Here is a 21994-nt window from a genome sequence, read left to right on the forward strand (position 1 = left end):
AAAGTAGGCTGGAATCCCATCTTCAAATTAGAAAACCTTCCCGGAAGCCAGGATTGAGTACTAGTCATGGTGTGTATGCGCCTCTGCACACACATTGCTCTCTAAGGCCAACTTGAATTTGAGAAGTCATAGCAGGTGGTCAGCCTCCCACTCTATTCTAGTTGAAGAAAGCCTCATCACTCTCCATGCTTATACTGGCTGCCTTTTAGTAATATCTGTTTCCAATCCCATGACAGCATCCCTATCTCCATTCCCATGGGCAAGTCACGTGTTCTCCCCACCCACATTCACCTGGTAGCTGAATATTGTTTGTGGTAAGAAAATCTTGACTTTTTCATAGGATTTGCTTTTCTTTTGTAATTTTAGTAGAAATAAATAGGAGTTATTCAAGTTACATTGTCAAATGGTGAAATGTCTTATGGAGTAGTTCTAAAGCATTCTGTTACTGATTTAGGCCCATTTGTATATTATACCAGGAACTGAAAGAGTTTTTTTTTGTAAGGTGGCTAGATATAAGGAAGAGGGATCCCCAAGTTCCAATCCTCCTCCCCTAGGATGGGCGTAAAACTATTTCAGATACAGAAAAAGAGGTGATTTAGTGCCCAGGAGATGACTGCAGTCAGGGAAAGTCGGTGCTCTGCATGTGTGCAATCCATTCTCATTGGACAGATCTTCAGAAAAATGCCAGGGCTGGTGCACTTTAAGGGTAGAGCTTTGTCCCTCTGGTGTCAAAAGTTACCCAGCAGACACTTGCATAGGCCCAGGTGAAGGTGTGGGGGGCTTCGGCCAATTTGAAATCAGCAGAAGTTGGCCTCCAAGTTCCTGAAAAGCAACAGAAGCATCCACTGTTGTTATGGCCTCTGCCGTAAAGAGTGAAAAGCTGGGGAGGTGGCTCAGCCATTAGGAGAACAAACCTGAGTTTGGTTCCCAACGCCCATGTCTGGTGGCTCAGAGCCACCTCTGCCTCTAGCTCCAGAAAATCTAATGCCGCCTTCTGGATCCCGCGGGCACCGGCACTCACATGTGCACAGATATGCATATGTTCAGAAAGTTAAAAATTCAAAAGAAATCTTGTTCTACGAAGAGTGAAAGAATGGATGAGGGCTTGATTAAAAGATGACCCGGGGCGGCAATGTGTAAGAGCTCTTTGTCAAGGAAGTCTGGTGCCTCTGCCAGGAAGGGATTTCCTCCTCACCGGGCCATGGCATTTTTGGTATCTTTGGCTAAAGCAAAGGACGTGAACAAGCAAGCGAACAGCTAAGTTTGGATTGTATTCTTCAGCGTGTTCAATGTGCAAGAAATTCTTTTTTAAAAGGAAGAGTCAGGCCTGAGAATATAGCTCAGTGCTAGAGCATTTGTTATATGTGCAAGGCCCTTGTTTTGATACCTACCAGTGCAAAAACTTACAAAATGAAAGGGGAAACTCCAGGCTAGGGAAGGACTCCAAGGGCAGTGTGCTTGCTGTACAAGGCATAAGGACTCAAGTTCAATTCCCCAGGAACCTGTGTGAAAACCTAGGTGCGTGCCTGTAATTTCAGTGTTGGGGCAGAATCAGGGGGGGGGGTTCTTGGGGGACACAGGTCAGCTAGTCTAGCCTGATTGTTGACATCTAGGTCTAGGGAAAGATTCTGTCTCATAAAATGAGGTGCAATGTGATTAGAGATGCTTTGGCTTTGACTGCTGGTCTCTATGTGTACACAGGTGTATTTGTGCATGTGTGCATATATACAAAGAAAAATGAATAAAATTCAGATCTGTATCTAGTCTGTTGAGTGAATGTGTAATTTCATAAGTACTTTATATAAGCATAAGGCATATGCACCTACCTAGCTGAATATTAGCAGGCTTGGAATTGGAATCCTGAGATTCCAGACAAAGGCTCAGAGATAGGAACCCAGGTGGTCTGAACAAGATGCAAGGAAGGCCAGCAAGTTGTGGGGTGGGAGGCTGTGTGGAACCAGGGACTCTGTGCTTAGGCCAGAGGGAGACAGAACCTTGTTCAGCTTCAGCTATCTAGTGTGTACTGGGAAGGGGCCGACAAGACAGAGTTAGACTAGCCAAGGCCAGCAGTTCCTTTCGTACAAAGAAAGTGTGTCCAACCCATAGCCTGTGGCCCATATGTGACCGGGAATAGTCACGAATGTGGCCTAACATGAAATCAGAAACTTATTTAACTGCCCCCCCCCCCGTGTGTGTGTGTGTGTGTGTGTGTGTGTTTGTGTATTTTGTAACTGAGTTATACAGTGAACTTTATAGAAGTGCTAAAAGGGTTAACGCACTTGACTTCTGTAGCAACAGTGAAAGCTAGACATGTAGCAGTGTTAGAAGAAGTGACTTCAAGACCCACTAGACCAGTGGTTCTCAACTTGTCTAGTGCCGCGACCCTTTAATACCGTCCCTCTTGTTGCGGTGACCCCCAGCCATAAGATTATTTTCATTGCTACTTCATACTATAATTTTGCTACTGTTAGGAATCGTAACGTAAATATCTGATATGGAGGATGTCTGATATGCAATCCCCAAAGGGGTCGCGACCCATGGGTTGCAAACTGAAGAGGGAATCGAGAGACTGACTCTCTCAAGGTGGAAGGTGAGGAAGGGCCTTGAGTCTGGCACAGTTAATGCCAAGCATTATTGGTTGAAGACCTGCAGGATAAAAACATTGTATAAAATACAACCAGCCGAGGACAGCTCTTTCCTCCCTAAGCGCAGGGCACTGGATTTCCCACTTCCTTATTTACTAAAGACAATGCATTGTTGGTTGAGACTCATGGAACTGATTTCACAACTCATTAGTGCTGTCTGAAATCGCAAGTGTAAAATGGGCTCCAGCTGGAGCCTGGGTGGTTGGGGGCTGTGTGCTGTAACAGGGCCCCAGAGGACCCCAGAAGGAGGCAGGGTGAGGAGGGTCTAGAGTCAAGATGGAGGACGGTCGGGGCCTCTCAGTGCTGTTTCCAGCAAAGCCCCTAGGAATGGCCTGTGCCCTGGGCCAAGCCTACTTTCACTCAGAAGAAAGGGTCTCAAGCTGCAGGAAGGAGAAGAGAAGGGGAGGAGAGAGAAAGGGGGAAAGAAAGAGAGAAAGATGAAGGAAGGAAGGATGGCAAATCAGAGGCTTAAATGATGAGGCAAGATTCAGAGTGGACCCCAGCCCAGGGTTCACTTGCTGCCCCTGTCCACAGTGAGGCTGCGATACTTCCTCTGCGTGCAGAACAGGAGTCAGTGTGGTCGTGGGTGAGATGGTGTAAACACACACAGCCCATCTCTTGGCTGAAAGCAGCTGCTACGCTGAGGGAAGAGACGTGGAGCAAATATTTGAAGGCTCAAGAATAAATGTTAACAGCAAATTGGGAAAGAAGTCTAGAATGCGAAATGGCATCAAACCGATGGTGTGTTCATCAAACGCTCAGATGCCTGTATTCTTACTTCTCTGTGTTGCCAACCCCACCGTCCCCAAGTAATCCCAAGGTGAGGCCAGCTGTGAGGACACTTGAGAAAAGCAGGAGCCTGAGAATGCCTAATAGTCTCTTTAGGAAAGAGATCGGCCACAAGAGGATGGGACTGGTGACATCTGGTATAGAAACTATTACAAATAGCAAGTGGCAGAGAAGGTTAAATATGCCTACCTTCTGCCTGGAAAACCAGAAGGGCCACCTCAGGTGACCTAGAGATTTCACAGAAATGCTGGGGAAGGGAAGTGTGTGCATGCACACATATGCACACACATGCATGTGTCAGATTTATATGAATCCCAGGCTCATCACAAACTGTGTTTGAGTGAATGCATGCCCTAAAGAATTCACCAGAGACTTAGAAATCTAAGCAAGGTTAAACAGAGCCTAGGCCCCCACTGGCCATTCTGTGATCCTCACACAGGACCAGACTTAGAGAGCCAAACAAAATAAACCTCAGCCCAGGTCCCATTCTGGCCACCATATGATCCTTTTACAGGGCCAGTCCAGATACACAACACAGGCTGGAAACCACTGGTTTGGGGAGACACAGCCTATGAAAGGAAGGTCAGAACTCAGGGCTCAAACTGAGTCAGGTGAGCTGTCTGCTTAAATCAAACTGCCATGTTTTCTGTGATACTTAAACAAAAGCCAAAGTTTCTTGACACAATTTTCAAATTATCCAGGATCTAAGCCAAAGTTCCTTGTCATGCAATAAGCTTGGAAAGTTTCATCTTGTTGGGAAAGGAAAAACCAGTAGATCCCAGTGCCAAGGTGATGCAGACATTGGGTTTGTGAAAGACTTAAAAATAGCATTATTAAAGTATCTCAGGTAGAAGAGAAATAGAAAAGTAGAAAGCCCATGCAAAGAAGTAGACTGAAAGAGTTAGTGATGAATCATATAATAAAGAGAATTAGTAACTTAGCAGATATTCCCATTAGCAAATAGCCCTAAATTCAAACACATCGACAATAGTGTGATATGTGAGTAGTCTAGTCACAGCATTAAAGGCAAGGCCTATCAGGATAGACAAACAAAAGAAGATCCAACTAAGTGTCACAAGAAACTTATCTTAGTATACATACTTCAAGAGCAAAGAGATATGGACAAAAAAATGCAAATACTAATCAAAATGAAACAAAAAGTGGCCACATAACCATGAGTAAGTAGAGTTAAGAACAATGAATGGTAAAGAGGATGTCACCGGCACACAAGGGCTGGCTCTTCCAGACAACTAGGGCTCCAACATACATGGCGCCCAAGTGGAAAGAATTGGAATAAGGAGTAGAAAAATCCCATTTCATTTGGAGAGTTCACTTTTCCCTCTTGATGATCAACAGACCCGATAGAATGAAAATCAGCAAGGCTATCGTGGAACTGCACAGCGTCACCAGCCAGCTAGCCCTAAGGGACATTTCCAGAACATTCCACCCAGCTGCAGCAGACTATATGCATTTTCACATACAGGAACAACAGTCATCAGGACAGGTCACACCCTGAATCATGAAACAAACCATAACAAATCTAAAGAATTGGAATCAGATGATGTGTTTTCTGGTTGTAATGGAATTAAACTAAATCAGTGACAGAAAGACATAGGAATATGTCCAAACACTTGAAATTAACACACTTCAGAAGCACCCACGTGTCAAGGAGAAGTTCTCAAAGGATATTAGAAAATAGATTGTACCAAATGAAGAGATACTGTATCAAAATTTGTGGGATGTAATACATGGAGAGAAAATTACAACATCATAGGCTTATTCTAGAAAAGAAGAAAATAATATAAACACCCAAATTAAAAAAAAGATGAAGAATAAAAACAATGTGAAAAGTAGAAGAAAATAATAATGGAAAAATACTGAAATTGAAACATTAGAAAAATCAGGGACAAAAAAGCTGGTTATTTAGAAAGAAAAATAAAATGGATCAAGAGTAATGGGGCCGTGGGAGAAGACAGAGCTGCCCACACTAGAAAGAAAGATGAGACCTACAGGGCTAGCCGAGCAGCAGAGTCTTACTGATAACTCCAAGTTAAAAAACGGACAGCTTAGAAAAACAGACCCATTCCTTACCGACCACAAACTACCAACCCCTAGATGGAGATAGATAAGCTGAGACATTTTAACTATTGCTAATGATAACTTCAAAAGAAAATAGCTTACAGTTAACTTTAAAAAAAAGAATCTCTAGGCCCAGATGGCTTCCTGGCAAGTTCTACCAAACATTTCAAGACAAAACAAAACCGATGTTATAAAATCTCATCCAGAGAAAAGGAAGAGAAGCATTTCCCAGCTCATGTCATGAAGCTGAGTCCCCATGACAGACAGGATGGTCCAGACCAATCTGTATCCTGAGCAAAGATGCGAAACTCCTTAACAAGATGTTAGCAAATCAAATCAGCAACAAATAACAAGAATAATGCACCGTGACCAAATGAGGTACCAGGCTCATTTGATGCCTGAGATTCAGGCAGCGTGAACCATCATATCAGCAGCCTGAAGAACAACCACATTCACGTCAGTTAATATCAAAAAGGCTCCGGACACAAGCCGTCAACCATCTGTGATCATGAAACCTCCCAGAATTCTGTTTAGAAAGTCATGAAAACCCGCTTCTCTAACATTATAATTAATGGTGAGGATCTAAATGGACTTCCTCTTGACCCTGGGAATAGGAAAGGTGTCCACTCTCTCTACTCCTGCTGACTAAACACAAAGTCCTAACTAGCCTAGCAAGGAAGGCTCAGGTATGGTTTGATAAGGAGGAAACAAAAAAAATTTTTTCCCATATAACATTATTGCCTGTGTAGGCAGTATAAATGAATCTACAGAAACAAAAGAGAAAGCCAAAGCCCCTAGAATTAATGCACTTAATGAAGTTATAGGATTCAAGAACAATACACCAAAGCCGTTATTCCTATCTCCTAATAAGAAAAAAACTACCAAAATTAAACAAAAAGAAAACAAAATTCAAAACTATCTAAAATAGCTTTAAAGAATGGGAACTATTTATAAATTTAGGAAACAAAACTATAAAATATATACCACATCTGTAGCTGAAAACCAAGCACAGTTGAAAGCAATCAGAGGAAAAACATATTAATGAACTTAGTGGATTGGAAGTCTCACTTGCTAAAGGTGTTCTCACAAATTTTATCTATAAACCTTAATGTTCCACGTGTCCTTTTCGTTTTCCACGTGTGTGTGTGGGGGGGGAGGGGCTATAAGTTGATATCGGGTATCATCTAGAATGCTCCTCCTTCACTCAGGCAGGGTCATTCAATCAAACCCAGAGCTCACCTATATGGCTAGTCTAGCCAGCCAGTTTGCTCTCCCCTGGGCTGGGATTACAGGTGAACTTCCAGGCACTTCCATGTGACCTGGGGATCTGAACCCTGCTCCCCAGCCTTGCGTGACAAACATTAACCACTGAGCCATCTCCTCAGTCCTATTGCAGGAATTTTTTAGTGATATAGGCAAACTGCTTCCAGACTTTATACAAAATTTATTTGAAAAGGAACATAAATATCCAAAAGAATATTGAACAGCACGGAGCTATAATTGAGATAATATGATACTGGCAAATAGATCAATGGACAGAAATCGACATGCATAAACACAGTGTATGGATTTTTGCTAATTTGCAAATGCATTGAAATAAATAAAAAAGTCTCTTTAACAAATGGCCTTAAATCAATTGGACAGTTAAATAAAAAAAAAAGAACTTTAAACTTTGTATAAATTTATCTCAAATGGATCATATAGCTAAATATAAAACCTAAAACATTAACAGTTGTGTTAAGAGGAAAATTTTGGAGACTCTGGGTCAGGCAGGACCATGGAATCCCAAGCCCTGCACCCGAGAGGGGTGAGCGGCAGGGACCTCAGGCTTTGAGAGTGTGGTGTTCACCACGCACTTCCAGCCAGGGCGTGGCTGATGTAGGAACACATCGAGAGCCAATGATGTCTGGGCAGGATTCCAACTTGGTCCCTACCAATGCCCCTGCAAAGTGGGCATCTCGCTACTGTCTCAGTTTTTAGATATGGAAACAGAAAAATCACTAAGTCCCGTCGGTGGCAAAACAAGGTTCCCAAGGGACCTCTGTTCTGTGTATTTGAAAACACAAATCACAAAAAAACCAAAACACCTGGCTCTGTGACCCAGACACAGGTGTGTTACCATGACATCTACTTCTTTGCTTGTGTGGTTTTATCCTCAGGCTTCTGGTTGGTGAGTCTTTGCTGTTGGTGGCTTTTGCAGTATCAGCTCAGTCGAGTCTCGTTAGTGCCATCTTGTGTCCAGAGTGGGCTCTGCAGGAAGCAAGCTCCAGCATTTTAAGCATCTGTTTAGAGGGCAGGTTTTGGATTAACCAGATGTTAGGCCAAGTCATTAAACAGAACATTCTGGTAAGCTCCACCTCCAGTGTGAGAAGCTGATAGAATCAAACAGGTTTTAAATCCTCATCTGCTTGTCTCTTTCTGTAGCAGCAGCTCAGCTTCTCACATCTATTGTCCAGTTACCAGAGGCCCCTGAGCAGTTCAGGTGGAAACCATCGCTCCAGACTTTGGGTGGGGGTGGGGTGGGGAGGGTGAGCCTCACAGACTGAACTTTTCCGGGGCTGTAGGGTCCAGTTAGCACCCCCTGTGACCTTAGACTGACTGTGCAGAAGTCGGGACTAACCTTTCTGAAGGAGGAAGTGACAGACATGAAAAGTTCATAAGCTGCAAAACCCGTCACATATTTCATTTGCCTTGTTTTTTTACCTTTATTGCTTGCTTTTCTATTGCAGAAGCATCATGATGTGCACAGTGGGAAAATATAGAAAGAGAAGAGACCATGCACTCAGTCCTAACAGTTCCTATGTCAGCCCCCACCCCACTCCTCGCCCCGTGGCCCCCTCCCCCCTCCTGCCCCCCTCCCGCCCCCCCAAAACCCCCACCCACCCAACGCCACAGACCAAGTTCAGATCTAAGCAAGGCCCCTCCCACTGAGTTACATGCACCTTGTAATAAATTCCTCTTTTATAAATGCAGATTGGACTGTCTTGCTAAATTAAGCAAGGCTTAAAGTTTTATGCTTGCCTTTTAATTCTCTGAACAGAATCATTTTACAGGGTAGGATGGGGCTTTGGCTTGCTCTGTGTGCTGGGTTGTGACCGGTGTTAGGTTTCACTTGTCATAAAGATGGCACTTTGGGGAACAGCTTTGCTTGTTTGTGTGTGGTGTGTGTGTGTGTGTGAGTGTGTGTGTGTGTGTGTATGTATTTAATGCAGAGGCCTATTATTAAGACAGGTTCTTCAAACCGTGTGAAGAAATATGTAAAGCAGATGTAGTCTCTTAGCATAGACACCTGGAAGGCCAGCCATCCTGCCTCTTTAAATCCTGCTTTTAATAAGAATATCTCCAGCGTTTAGATACTAGCTAGCATATGAACCAATTATGTAATGTTTATTGCATTTTGAGTGTACCCAAAATACTTTTTTTTAAAGCCTTATGTATTCAGATGCAGCTTTCCTTAGAATGTCTGTTTGTCCATTTGCTCCTTTGGTTGTGGGTAATGCTGGATTTTTTGATATCACATACACATTTGTCTACCTTGATTCCTGAACTGTCCCTATTTTGGGTTGTGCTTTTTTCAGTCAATGCCATTTCATGTAGATTATTTCCTAAAACCTACATGCAAACTTTGTATTGAAGGAAGAGTGTCAATACATTAAAATGACTATCCTTAAATTATGGGATTAGGGATTATTTTATTTACTTTTCTGTAATTTCCAATTTTCAAAGTGAGATGTTCTGCTAAAAATACAATTTAAAAGCTATTGATGCCATGTCAACTGCTTATGGGTGAAAGGTGGTTAGGATGGTAGACACGAGTTAAGGGAACCCGCTTCATTTGGATATTCACCAACAATCTGTGCAGTGTCTATAGCCAAAATTATTTTGATGTTAATGTGTAAAATGAAATCTAATAAGTCTTATAATAAAAATCCCAGAGCCAGATATTGGGGTAAATGCTGTAAGATCAGAGAGACAAAGGAACAAGCCACTGCCACATCTCACCTCGCTAACTCCATGAATCCTGTTTGAAAGCCTCTGGGTCCTCAGGCAAAAGTGTTCTCTACTGAAAGGGCTCCAGCCGAAAAGCTTTAGTTCCTGTCTCCTCACGCCTTATATACCTTTTTCCACCCAGCCGTATTAATTCCTTTCTAGTGTTGGGATTAAAGGCATGTGACTCCCAAGTACTGGGGTTAAAGGTATATGCAACCATTGCCTGGCTCTGTTTCTCCCCTAGTCAATCTCAAGTAGTTCAGGGTGGCTTTGAACTCACAGAGATCCAGACGGATTAAAGGTGTGTGCCACCACTGCCTGACCTCTATGTCTAATTTAGTGGCTTGTTCTGTTCTCCAATTTTCAGGCAAATTTTTTTAGGGTACACAATATATTGCCACATTAATGGAGATGTTTGAAAAGAGTATGTTGCACTTTCTTCTTGGAGAATGATAATAGAGTGGTTATGTTTTCTTAAACGAAGAAAGGTTATTTTGGGGGTTCCTCAGGACTGTGTCCACACTAGGTAAGCACTCTATCAATGAGCTACAACCTCAGCCCTCTTTGAAATTTAAAAATTTTGAGACAGTCTCACTAAGTTGGACACCCTGGCCTTGAACCTGTGGTCTTCCTGCCTCAGCTTCCAGAGTAGTTGGCTTCACAAGTCTGTGCTTCCAGGTTTAGCCACTAGATGATTTTTTTCAAGTCTGACATTTTCCATCATAACATCTTTGAATTTAAGAAACTTCCAAGTAATACTTAAATGTGGTGGTGTCATTTCTATAAGGAAATAGAATTGCATTCACACAGGATGGTTTTAAAAGACATGGGACCTGCTGACCGCAGCCTGGGGCACTGGTTGTTTTTGGAAACTTTGTGTGCCCTCTTGGTTTCAGATGCCATCTCATGTACAGCTTTGTCTTGTCTTGGACAATGTGTACATCAGAATGAAGAAGCATGTGTTTACACATCAAGATGCATACACCCAGCAATCCCTGATTTCAATGCCTTGGTTATACCCTCCTGGTGCCAGGAACAGCCCTCACTGCTTTTAGTTTTAAAAGATTCAGCCAATTTCAGATCTTCACACATACCTTCGGAGTTGGTTCCCAACAGACAGATCCCTTAATGTGATGAAAATCTCAGTTGACTGCCTGATCACTGAAGATTATCCTTCTGTATAAACCCATAACATCTCTTTGTTTCTTTTCCCTGCCTACAGCACTGGGGCAGATTATGTTGTATGTGGATGGGATGAATGGAGTCATCAACCACAGTGAGACCATCCAGTGGCTTTACACTCTTGTTGGGTCAAAGGTAAGACACTTTTTTTTTTTTGGAACATCTTGTTCAATTTGCAAATCATTGCCTTTTTGTTTAAATCCTCTCTGAAATGTTTTTGCAAAGAGCAATCTTATTCAGCTTTGCTCAAGTCCTGTCTTGGTATAAATGATGACTAATCCTTTGTAGGTTTTCAAGCAACGTCAATCAGAGATAGCGTATAAAGTTTGAATGCACTTCTTGTTTTTCTTCTCCTAAGCTGTAATCAAATGCCTTTGGCACTTTTGATTTCTAATGTTTAATTAAAATATGATGCTATAGATAAAGTACCTATGTAACCCTTATATTTTGTGATCTCAAGCGGTAGGATGCCTCTGGTATGTGAAGTCATAGATACCAGACAAGAGAGCCCCCAGTGCCATACTGGCCCTTGGATTTCCTTTCCCAGTGTTGTGATGAGGAAAACAAACAAAGAAACAAACAAACAAACAAAAAAAACAAACAAAAAACCAAACTTCTCCCATTTCATGGTGGAAAAACTATTTTCCCTTGGGCAACTGAAAACTTTTTCTTCCTCTCTCTTTTTGGCTGCGTTTTCTATGGAAAATGGAAGTAACTCTGTTTTGATGCTGGTGTAAGAGTCTTGGAAGTGGAGTGGTATGCTGGGTCTATGAGGTTGACTTAGCTAGGCTGAAGGGAGATTTGTATCTGCTCCCCTGTGGTGGTGGTTTCTGTTTTCCTTGCATCTGCTTGGAGGCCTCCCTGGCTGACAGGTCTGTCTGGAAGCAGGTCCCTCCACAGCTCTTTGGTTGATGTCCATGACCTTAAAAGCTAGAGAGGTGGGGGAGACTTTTTTTTTTAAGAGACTTTAATACATGTTACATCTGGATTAAGAAATCTTTGTAGCTCTGTTGTGGTCCCAACAAGACTGATGTGATGGCGTGGGGACAGGGAGGAGCATGGATGAGCACAGGAAAAAGGGGGGTGTCGTGGTCTGAGTGTGTTCCCTGAACCCATGTGCTGGGAGCTCATGCAGCAATTTTGGAAAGTGTGGCTTTTTGTGAGGAGCTCAAGCCATGGAGTGGATCATTGCTGTTGTAGCAATGGCCTGAGAGAGTAGGCCTGTTCTCCTCTGCTTTTCTTTTATGTCAGGGGAAGACCTATGTTCCTTCTGGTGTCTGCGGTGACCAGTTGCCATCTTGGAAGTGGAGAAGCGGACCCTCTCTGGCATGTGTCCCTGCCTGTCAACCTATACAGAATACAGTTCTGTTCTTTAAAAATTCACCTAGTCTTGGGTGTTTTGCAATAGCAACACTAATAGAGTAAGAGAGGAGAAAGTTCCAGAGAAAAGGAAGGGTTAGAAAGAACTGGAAACTATGGGGGGGGGGGGAGAAAGACGTAGTGGCTCATATCTAAAACACCTATGCTTGGAAGGATGAGGCAAGGATTATGGCAGGTTCAAGACCAGCCTAGATTATAGTATAAAATCCTGGTTCAAAACCCCAAAGGAAAAGAAAAAAAAAAGATGGGACAAGCAGGAGGTAGCAAACTCATCTCTTAGCCACTGGCCTGTGGCATCACTGCAGCCTGTGTTGATATTTTTCCTTTGATGTCACTCTGCATGGTAAATGATCAGAAAAGGAGAACAAGGGGGGAAACTGCATTGCATTTAAAATAACACAGAATCATAAAACCAGAGGCTTGAAAGAAATCAGCAGAGGAATCATGCTTTCCCTGGCTGGGCCTTAGAGCCCTTTCTTGTTCTATAGTTCCTCCTCAGGCTCTGTCTGGGGTTGACCAGTTGTCTCTTCCCCACCCACTAGCTTCATTAGCATTAGACCACCTAGAACATGTGGATTGTCTTCACCTCTCATTTTCCCTAAGAGCCAGTCTTCAGGGCTAGTTGACTTCCAGGCATTGTGAGGCTGGGCAAATAGAGTCTGGTGAGTTTGTGTCTTGGGACCCATGGTGCTGCTAAAAAGGGGAATGTTGGTGACACCTGAAGTTGCTGTTCCATTCACTGTGATGTCAGACAGGTTCTTGAATCATGCTCCTGGGTGTACTCAGTTCCAGGTCAGCAGCTGAACACAGAAAACCAGCAGCCATTGGCAAGGTTTTTTTTTTTTTTTTTTTCAGCACAGTTCTCCTGAGATGCCCCTTTCTCTACAAAACCCGCCGACACCTCTTCCCTCTCTTGCATCTGGGTAGTGAAGGAGCTGGAAAGAATAAGTGCCTCACCCTACCCAGGACCCTTAGGTTTAGAGAAGGAAGCCTCAGTTCTGTCCTCAGCACAGAGATTAAACAATGCAACCACCGCAGGTTTCCTCAGCTCAGGTGAGGAAGGCAGGGAAGCTGTATTCTGGCCTTTTCTGTTGATGGAGTCATGGCTTCTAAACCTGAGAGGCTTGCCTGGACAGCCTGCTGCCTTTGCCTTATACAGGCACAATGTTGATAAAGGAAGTGCTGGTTAGAAAAAAAAAATCCTGTTGTTCTGTTTTCATAACGCTGGATTTTCCTCCCATGAAAGGCAACAAGATGTGAATTTGCTGCCTGCCAGAGGGTCATTATGCAATGCACATTTGTAGTTATTTGAAACTCCAAAGAAGAAAATGATGCATTTGCAGCCAAATAATGACTTTTAAAAGAGAAAGCACAAAATGTTTTCAATAAAGTCTTTCTGTTTATATGGGCCCATCTCTAAACTTCTCAGTCAGAGGTAAGAGGTGGGTGCCCCCGCAATGACTTATTAAGGATGTGTGGGGTTTTTTTTCTTCATGCACGTGGAATTCTAATTAATTAAGGTAAGCTGATTCTGTTTGTACAGCTTGGCTTGCCTCTCTGTCTTTCATTCTGGCCCTGGGGGAGAGCCTCATCTCCTTACCAGGGATGGCCTTGATGTTGCCATGGAAACCACCCTTTCTGTATTCCTGTCTACCTTTGCTCACCCTGCTTTCTATTTCTGCCAGCCCCACTGAACCTCATTCTTCCAGCTGTGTGCTAGGCTGCTGGTAGCCATCAGTGGATTTCCTTTTCATCTGTATGAAGATGGACATGCTGTCCTGCTCTTCTATAACTCCCTGCCAGCTAATTTGAGGAGGGATGAAAAGAGCCCTGGCTATACTGTTTTCTCTTACACACATTCATATTCATGTTCTCTCTAGGAAACTTCATTATGACAATAGAGTGAGCACAAGTGGAGTCGCATGGCATGTAGAACATAGGGTTAGAGGAGGGAGAAGACGGGGGATGGGGACAGTTAGTGAAGTGATGGGGCCTAGGGAAGGGTTGCAGCCAAAGTGAGAAAGATGTGGAGACATCTTGAGGAGCAGTTCCCAAGGCCTAGTTTTCTGGGTTTAGAAAACTTGAAGCTGTAGCAAAACGTGAGTCCTATCTTGGAGTGAGATACTGCCTCTGGCAGGAACATGGAAGTTGATGTCAAGTCTGGAAAGGATATTTTTGAAGTGAAGGGATGTCTCCAAGCAGAGCTGAGCAGGTGATTGATTCCCAGGTGCTCAGTGCTCCCTGTGTCAGGAAACTGTGCTGATTGCTCAGGAGATGAGACTGAGTCGCCCTTTGGTCCTGTAGTCACGGTATTGTGTCGCTGATACGTGATTACTCCAATGGCCCACATGTAGACTGAGACATGAAGAATGTTCCTAGTTCATAAAGTTATGGAATCCTAGCTGTGGTGAATGCTGAGTCATGTTAAAGTTGGTCTTGACATCACGAGTCACATTCCTGATATTTCTAGAAACAGAAAGGAAGTGGGTTGTGGCTCAACCCTAGTGGGACACGGGAGTTGGTAGGAAGCCCTTCTTACAGGAGAGGCATCTTCATCTAGACCATTACCAAACACTGTGTGTGTGCTGTTTGTCAGTCGCTCTGAATCCCTATGCAGGTGCTCTGAGCATTTAAGGGTAGCTGCCAGGGACTGGGATATATACACATATATAGATATATACATACATATGCACATAGCCCAGTCACTCCAGAGCTGTGTGTAAGCACAAGGATCTGAGGTTGCTTCCTGGGACCACATTAAAAAACAAACAAACAAACCACGTTGTGTGTGGTGGTATGCTTGTAATCCCAGCACTGGGGAGGCAGAGCCAGGGAGATCCTTCAGGCTAGCTGGACAGCCACCCTGGACTACTTGGTTAGTTTTAGGCCAATAAGAGACTCCATTTCAAAGTAAGTAAAAAAAATAGAAATAAAGGTGAGTAGCTCCTGAGTAGTGGCATATGAGGCTGTCCTCTTGACTCCACATGTAGTCATATACACATGAATACGCACATCCATCCACATTTTAAAATTAAAAACGTAAAGATGGTCCTCCTGTAAGTCTGTCCAAGCAACAGTGTGTGTTTTGCTCTAGATGTCATGGGGACCTGATAACTGCTTCCTCATTCTACTGGTCACCTGGTCACCACCTTCTTTTTGCAACTGGTAGAAGGTATACAGGAGCCTCCTGGGACAGAACATTTTCTTCCACAAATTTCATCTCTGCTTTAGTGGGCCCTTTAAGCAGCAGGCCCCGGGTGCTGGCTGACACGAGCCTGGCAGTCCATTAAACTTCCCTGGCTTTCTCTCATACATCATGCCTGCCAGGTCTTCTTTCTGCGTGTCCATGACTGATGGTTGTGTATCTAAATGCAAGGCATTGCAATTTTCCTCATTGATCAGACCACAGTTCCAGCCTCAAGATAATTGGGAGTTCTGTCTTGGCCATTTATCATCTTAACTGTTAGTGCCAGTTTTATATAACATAAATTTAATAAGCTATGCCTCTTTATTATAGACCAGAATGCCAAGGAGGGAGAGAGTGTGTGGATCCACCAGCACAAGCTGCATGACGGCGCTGATTAGTCGGGGTGTTTTAGGGTCACAGTGAAGTAAGTGGGAGCTGCCTAGCTGACCATCAATCTATTCCTCTTTGTTGCTCCCAATGCCTTTTCAAGGTCTTTCTGAAATCAGGATGTACTGCATCTCACAGCACGTGCTAAGGCTTTGGGGTCCAATGCATCCTTCGCATGGGTTGCCTTTTCATCTATAAATGGAGATAGTCTGTAAGATGAGTAAACACGAGTGTGTAAAAGTCTGAACACTGTTCCTGGCCCTGTGGCCTGCATCATTTGTTAATAGCTCTTTTTCCCAGAAGCCCACTCAATATCCTAATTTAGAGATGTTCTCAATTGAGACCACTGGGCCCGATGTTTTCCCCTCCTTCCCTCCCTCCCTCCCTCCCTTCCTCCCTCTCTTTCTCCCTCCCTCCTTCCCTCCCCCTTCTCTCTCTTAAGCATCCATACAAAATTTTCCTGGAGTATTTTTTTTTTTTTCAGGGACCAGTGCTGAGTTCAGAAGCTGTAGGATGTCATTTTTGGAGTCCATCTGCTCACATCCTCTTTTTGGTAGTTGCTGTTCCATCTGATTTTGTACTGTGGGAGCCTTCTGTCAGCCCTAGCCCTGCCCCTGACTTGCCCCAGGAATGCAAGGCAGGTTCCTACAGAGCAGCTTACAGCTGGCCTTTGTGCCTGCAGTTTCTAGGGCTTTCATGCTGTGGTGGCAGCCCACATTTGGCTTTCAAGAACTCATGGAAACCATCACACCTGAGCATTTCCTGCTGCTTGGCAGGGTGGCGCCACCTTTCTCCCCCTGTCCTCAGCGAGGCCTTTGCAGATACCTTTTCCTCTCTGTAAAGAAAATTGCCCCTCTCCCCGCATTTCAAGCCACTTGCTCTCCTCTGCACCCCCAGTTCCGTGGCAGGCTCAGTATCAGTGGCGAGTTTAATGGTTTTTTTTTTGCACATGAGTGTATGCATATATGTGGGTGCGCAAGAGTGTGTAGGTGAGAGGATGATGTCGGGTGTCTTCCTTGATTGCTTCCCACCTTGTATTCTTGAGGCAGTCTCCCACTTGAACCCAGAACTCCCCAATGTGGTTAGTCTAGCTTTCTTTGGGGATGTCCCTTCTTTACATCCTGCATCCTGGGATTACAGATGGACCATGAGGCCCACTCAGCCTGTACGTAGGTGTGAGGCTCCAAACTCCAGTCCTTATGCTTGTGTGGCAAACATGTGGCTGCTGAGCCATCTCCCCAGCCCTCAGTTTGGAGATTTTCTTACTGCCAATCTGAGAGTAATACCCTCTGTGGCTAAGTAGGAAAATATCTGAATATATATTTAAATAGAATTATATATATACTTTTTTTTTTTTTTTGGTTTTTCGAGACAGGGTTTCTCTGTGTAGCTTTGCGCCTTTCCTGGAACTCACTTGGTAGTCCAGGCTGGCCTCGAACTCACAGAGATCCGCCTGCCTCTGCCTCCCGAGTGCTGGGATTAAAGGCGTGCGCCACCACCGCCCGGCTAAACTTTTAAATATATATATATTAAAACTCTCACTGTAAACATATTTAACACCATGAAATCTGCTCAGCCGTTGAATTCTATATGGCCTAGCTAAAGAAGTTACCAGAACATTAGTCAGTTCCTTGAGTAGTACCTGTTGTCTTAAATCAGTACTGGATCTGGATCTTATGTTTATTACTTCCAAATGACTTGAGTTAATACATGTTCCATTAATAGAAGTTGGGCTAATATTAATTTTCATAATGAAGCTAATGACAACAGATTGAAGAAAAAAACACGAGCTTATGGATGTTCTAAACATCTTGTTAGCATTATAAAAACTAACACATTTAAAGCTTTTCGGTGATTATGAGAATAAAATGTTCTCATTGTATAAAACTAGAAATTTTAAAAAGTAAAAACAAACAAACAAAAAATACTATCTGGAAATGCTACCAAAATTAATGATGATGATTAACCTTGCAACCTTTCTTTCCATTTTTCTTAGATTTTTTTTCTTATATAGTAAGTCCTAAACATACTCTAAACATTTTCTGTGTCACTGTAATATTTAAAATATTAATTATTTGATGTCTGTATAATAGTCTCTTGCATGACTGAGCTGTGACTCACTGGAGTTCATTTCATGTTTCTCATGTTGTCAGTCAAGTGGCCTCAGATTGGACGCTATATTTGAAGATATTTTAATATCATTAAGACCTGTTTAGTGAGTGAAGTTGCGTTTGAACTTTGCATTTGTCAACATTTCATTAGGTAGTTCTTCTAAAGCTCCTTTCCAAATACTCCCCCAGTGTACTCATGCGCTATTGGCAGGATGATAGTGGCCACAGAGCCCATGTCCTCTGTAGAGCTCACCCCTGGCTCCTCTGCCTGTGCACCCCCAAGTACAAATTCCAATGTTTATAATTTCCTTTGTGCGTGTGGGTGCACTTGTGTGTGCTGGTGTTTGGAGGCCAGAGATAGATCCCTGGTGTCATTCATATTTTAGACACTGTTCACCTTGTATTTTTTGGACAGGGTCCCCCACCAAGTATTCTAGACCGGCTGGCCAGTGGGTCCTTAGGGATTCTCTTGCCTCTTCAGCACTAGGATTACAAACAAGCTACATCTTCCCCTTTATTAGCATAGATTCTGGAGACTGCACTCAGGTCCTTATCCCTGCACCGCAAACACTACCACCTGAGTCACCCCCCCCCACACACACACATACCCTCACCATGTGTCATTGCATATTTGGTCTCTTAGATGCCCCAGGATGAAACCAATCTCAATGTGGGAGAGAAGGGGGACTTTAAGATCAGGTTTCATAAGCCCTTGCCTTTGGGAGATACCAGAGTGAGAGACCTGAGGATGAGGCCAGGCCTCAGAAAGACAGCCAGAAGAGGAGGCCCCAATGGCAAAATTATCACTCTTTTAGTCCATGCTGTGGCTTCAGGGAACGTATTTGGGTCCTCTCCACCCCCAAGAAGCTTCTCTCTAAGCTAGCCTTGCTGCTTCGTCATTCACAGATGTATTTTCCCTGTGAGAGTTGGAAATAGAAGCGGGACTGGAACTCTGATGTATTGGAGAAATTATTTTGGCCACTCCATGTAGTTAAAAGGATATTTATTTAATGGCGTAACTCACAAATTAAGTGAAAGGTAGGTCGCAGGGTCTGGGGAAGGTGTATTGCAGTCCAGCAGTGTTCTCCGGAGCTCTGCACAGTCCACCTTCACTGCTACCCACTACACTGATGCTCTAGCCGTGGGAGAAAGAGTGGGAACTGGTGGTTTGAACCTGGAACACGTTTGGAAGAATACAAAACCATAAGTAGCCAGCATTCCCTTTCTCCAAGGCAAATACGTTCCCTTTTCTAGGATGGTAGAGGGACCAAAGGACAGCAGAGGCAGGAGTTCTGGGAGCCATCCCAGGAGGTGCCCGGCATGCTTGGGCTCAATTTGTCAATGCTCTTAGCCTCCCCCGCCCCCACCCCCAGGGCTTTGTCTCTGTCTGCCTGGCACCCTGTGTACTCACTTCTTGGAGACTCCTGGCAACCAAGCTCTCCTGAGAACACATTCACCATGCCAGGCTTACCTGCTGTCTGCTGGCATGCCTCCAGGCCTAGTTGTTTGTAGAAGAAAGTTCTTTGACTTGGGAAATATTATCTATCATATTTCCACAAAGCATGTGTTTTGAGCCAATAGGAAAGTTGGGGCTCTTCACTGGCTAAGGGCAAGAATCTGTTTGACCTGTGTTTTCCTTTGGTTTCATTTAGAAATTGGCCATGTAACAAGTTATTGTAGGGGTTTTGTACCCCAAACTGGGCATGCTGCTTCCTGTAAAAGCACCCAAGCTTGTTGATTTCCTTCAACCAATATTTCATTCTGCAAGCAATAACAAGATGCCCCTTGACTGGCATGTTCATTCGAGGCTTTGGTATCCCTTTCTCCACAGTAAAGGGACGAATTAATGTTACTTTATTAATTGACCCTTTTCTCTTTTTTTCACATTTTATTTGTTATGTGTGTGAATGTGGGGGGGGGGTATGTGCATACCATGGCCCATGTGTGCAGGTCAGAGGACAACTTGCATGTGTCAATTCTCTCCTTCCATCATGTGGTTACCAGGGGTCAAACTCAGGCCATCACGTTGAGTAGCAAGCACCTTTACATGCTGAGCCATCTCTCAGGCCCTCAAATGACTCTTTGTAATGACCCTGAGTATTCTCTGGAAAATTTAGCAAAGTGGATATTTTCTGATGTTTGCACACCTCTATTTAAATAAAGTTCCAGCTAGACTCCAACTAAATAAATCACAGTAATTTGTAACTTTTCTGTTTTGTTTTTATCTTCACCATCGTTGGACAGCTTGCTCTGTTTTATACTGTACAGAATTTCTTACTCACTGATTATTGTCTTAAGGGCTACCCAGCTTCCCCCTGGGCTACTTAACTGTTCAGAGTTGGCTTCCTTTCTGTAGACTTCACTATCAGAAACAGGCAGCTGTCACTTGCTGAGGCCAGAGCATAGGGATTTGGTGCAGGTGACTTCCTGTCCTGGCTTATGTGCCAACCCTGATCATTTTTATTCCCCATGAATCCCTGTGAGCCGAGGCCCAGGGTTCTGTGCTTGAGGTATTGTGTTTGAGCCTCTGCTTTATTTCTGATAATTACCCACGTCATGTTGCGGACAGTCTGTTAGAGTTGAGAAGGGAAAAATGCAGGAGACTAAGACTTTTGTTGAATTATTTACTAATTATGAAGAATCTTGGGCCTCAACTTGAGCTGTTTGCTTAGGGAGTCTCAACTTGAGAGTATGACATTAGAATAAAATATTAGGTAATGAGCTTAAAGATGCATAACTAAGGGGCTGCAATTGTGTGTGTGTGGGGGGGCAGGTTCTCACTCTGCAGACCAGGCTGATCTGGAACTGACTGTAGCCCAGGCTAGCCTCAAACTTAGCAGAGACCCTCTTGCCTCAGCTTCTAGTGTTGGTTTTAACAGGCACGAGCAAGCCAGCATGTCTGTTTGATTTTTTTTCTGATATCTAGACTATTCTAGAGTATAGATAAATGTAAAAACAATATGGTGAAGCTTTATAGATCAGGGTGCTTTACAGCTTTTAATCTAGTTTAAAAGATCAGCACCTGTCTGTAGAGCACACATCTATGCTACTTCAGTGGGAAATGAAACAAAAATTACACGTGTTTTCTAAACCCTTTTGTAAGTCCTAAGGTTGGGAACTTGTTTTCTTTTTGTGGTCATTGAGATTCAAGGGAGGAGCTAGCACTTTGAAATACTTGGATTTGTACTTAATGAGCAGCATATTTGACCTGCTCACTGTATTTCTTCTGTTTCCTTAAGTACAGTGAACTGTGTGTGACATTCCAGTTTAAACATCTTAAGAAACTGCCTTGTATTCCTTTCCTAGGCTTCTGGTCACTGCATTCTGTCTAAAACCTAGACACTCCCTGTAAGTGAACAGGAAAACCAAGCCCTAGTAAAGCACAGTGGTGGTACTGCTCCCCACCCCAGCCTCTCTGAAATGAGCATGACATTGGAATCCAGAATATGTGTGGGATATGGAGGCTCTGTCCTTGGTTACTTAACTGGCATTTTGGCTTTCATGAAGGCCTTGCAGCCTATTCTCTGCTGACTAGGAGCATAGATTCTGAAAGAGTGGGTGCAGCAGAGTAGAGCTCAGTCCAGCCACCCTGCAAATGTGTTCATCTTCAGAAAGTACGGTGGCTGTATGTCCCTGGCCTCTGCACTCTTTTCATACAAAGGGACTATCGCAGATTCCTGCTTAGCTCTATGTTTTAGAATAACATAGGATGCTGTTTTCCAGGGCTGGGCATGTAGCTTAGTTGGCAGAGTGCTTACCCAGTACCTGTAGCACCTGTGAAGCTCTGAGTTGGAGCCCCAGTACCACATAAATCTGAGTGTGACTTTATAGATGTAGCTTCTCTGACTTGTTTTAGGAGATAAAATCTGACAGCAAACTCCCTGTTCCTCTGCTGCATGGCTGCCTAAAGAAGATCTGAATACTACAAGACATGCCAACATGGAAGAGGGAAATTTCATGAGGCCTCAACCCTTCACAAAGAGCTGCAGGCTACTAAAGAATATTGAAAGCAGATGGACTAGTCTTCCCCAGGGAAGAACCCCCCCCCCACGCTGCAATTGGTAATCCAGTACCAAGTGGTCAGCCCTGAAATCATTTCCATACAAATAGCATTACATGGACAGAGCAGGTTGTGTTTATGTATTAGAAATGCACACACATGCACACACACACACACAAACACAATGTAACAACAATTAAAGTAAAATGAATTTGAGAAAGAGCAAGGGGCACATGGGAGGGGT

General features: G+C 43.6%; 1 protein-coding gene across 8 annotated transcripts in view; it reads left to right on the plus strand.

Moving 5' to 3' along the window:
* Fhod3 (formin homology 2 domain containing 3) overlaps positions 1 to 21994 on the plus strand; it is a 426147-nt gene that overhangs the window by 245476 nt on the left and 158677 nt on the right. For all 8 annotated transcript variants that reach the window (XM_028867156.2, XM_028867157.2, XM_037197014.1 and 5 more), the window contains exon 6: positions 10726 to 10820. In XM_028867156.2, the coding sequence (XP_028722989.1) occupies positions 10726 to 10820 (95 nt within the window). The remainder of the gene's footprint in view (positions 1 to 10725; positions 10821 to 21994) is intronic.

Source organism: Peromyscus leucopus, chromosome 19 (genome assembly GCF_004664715.2).
Source record: "Peromyscus leucopus breed LL Stock chromosome 19, UCI_PerLeu_2.1, whole genome shotgun sequence".
In the NCBI taxonomy this organism is placed as follows: domain Eukaryota; kingdom Metazoa; phylum Chordata; class Mammalia; order Rodentia; family Cricetidae; genus Peromyscus; species Peromyscus leucopus.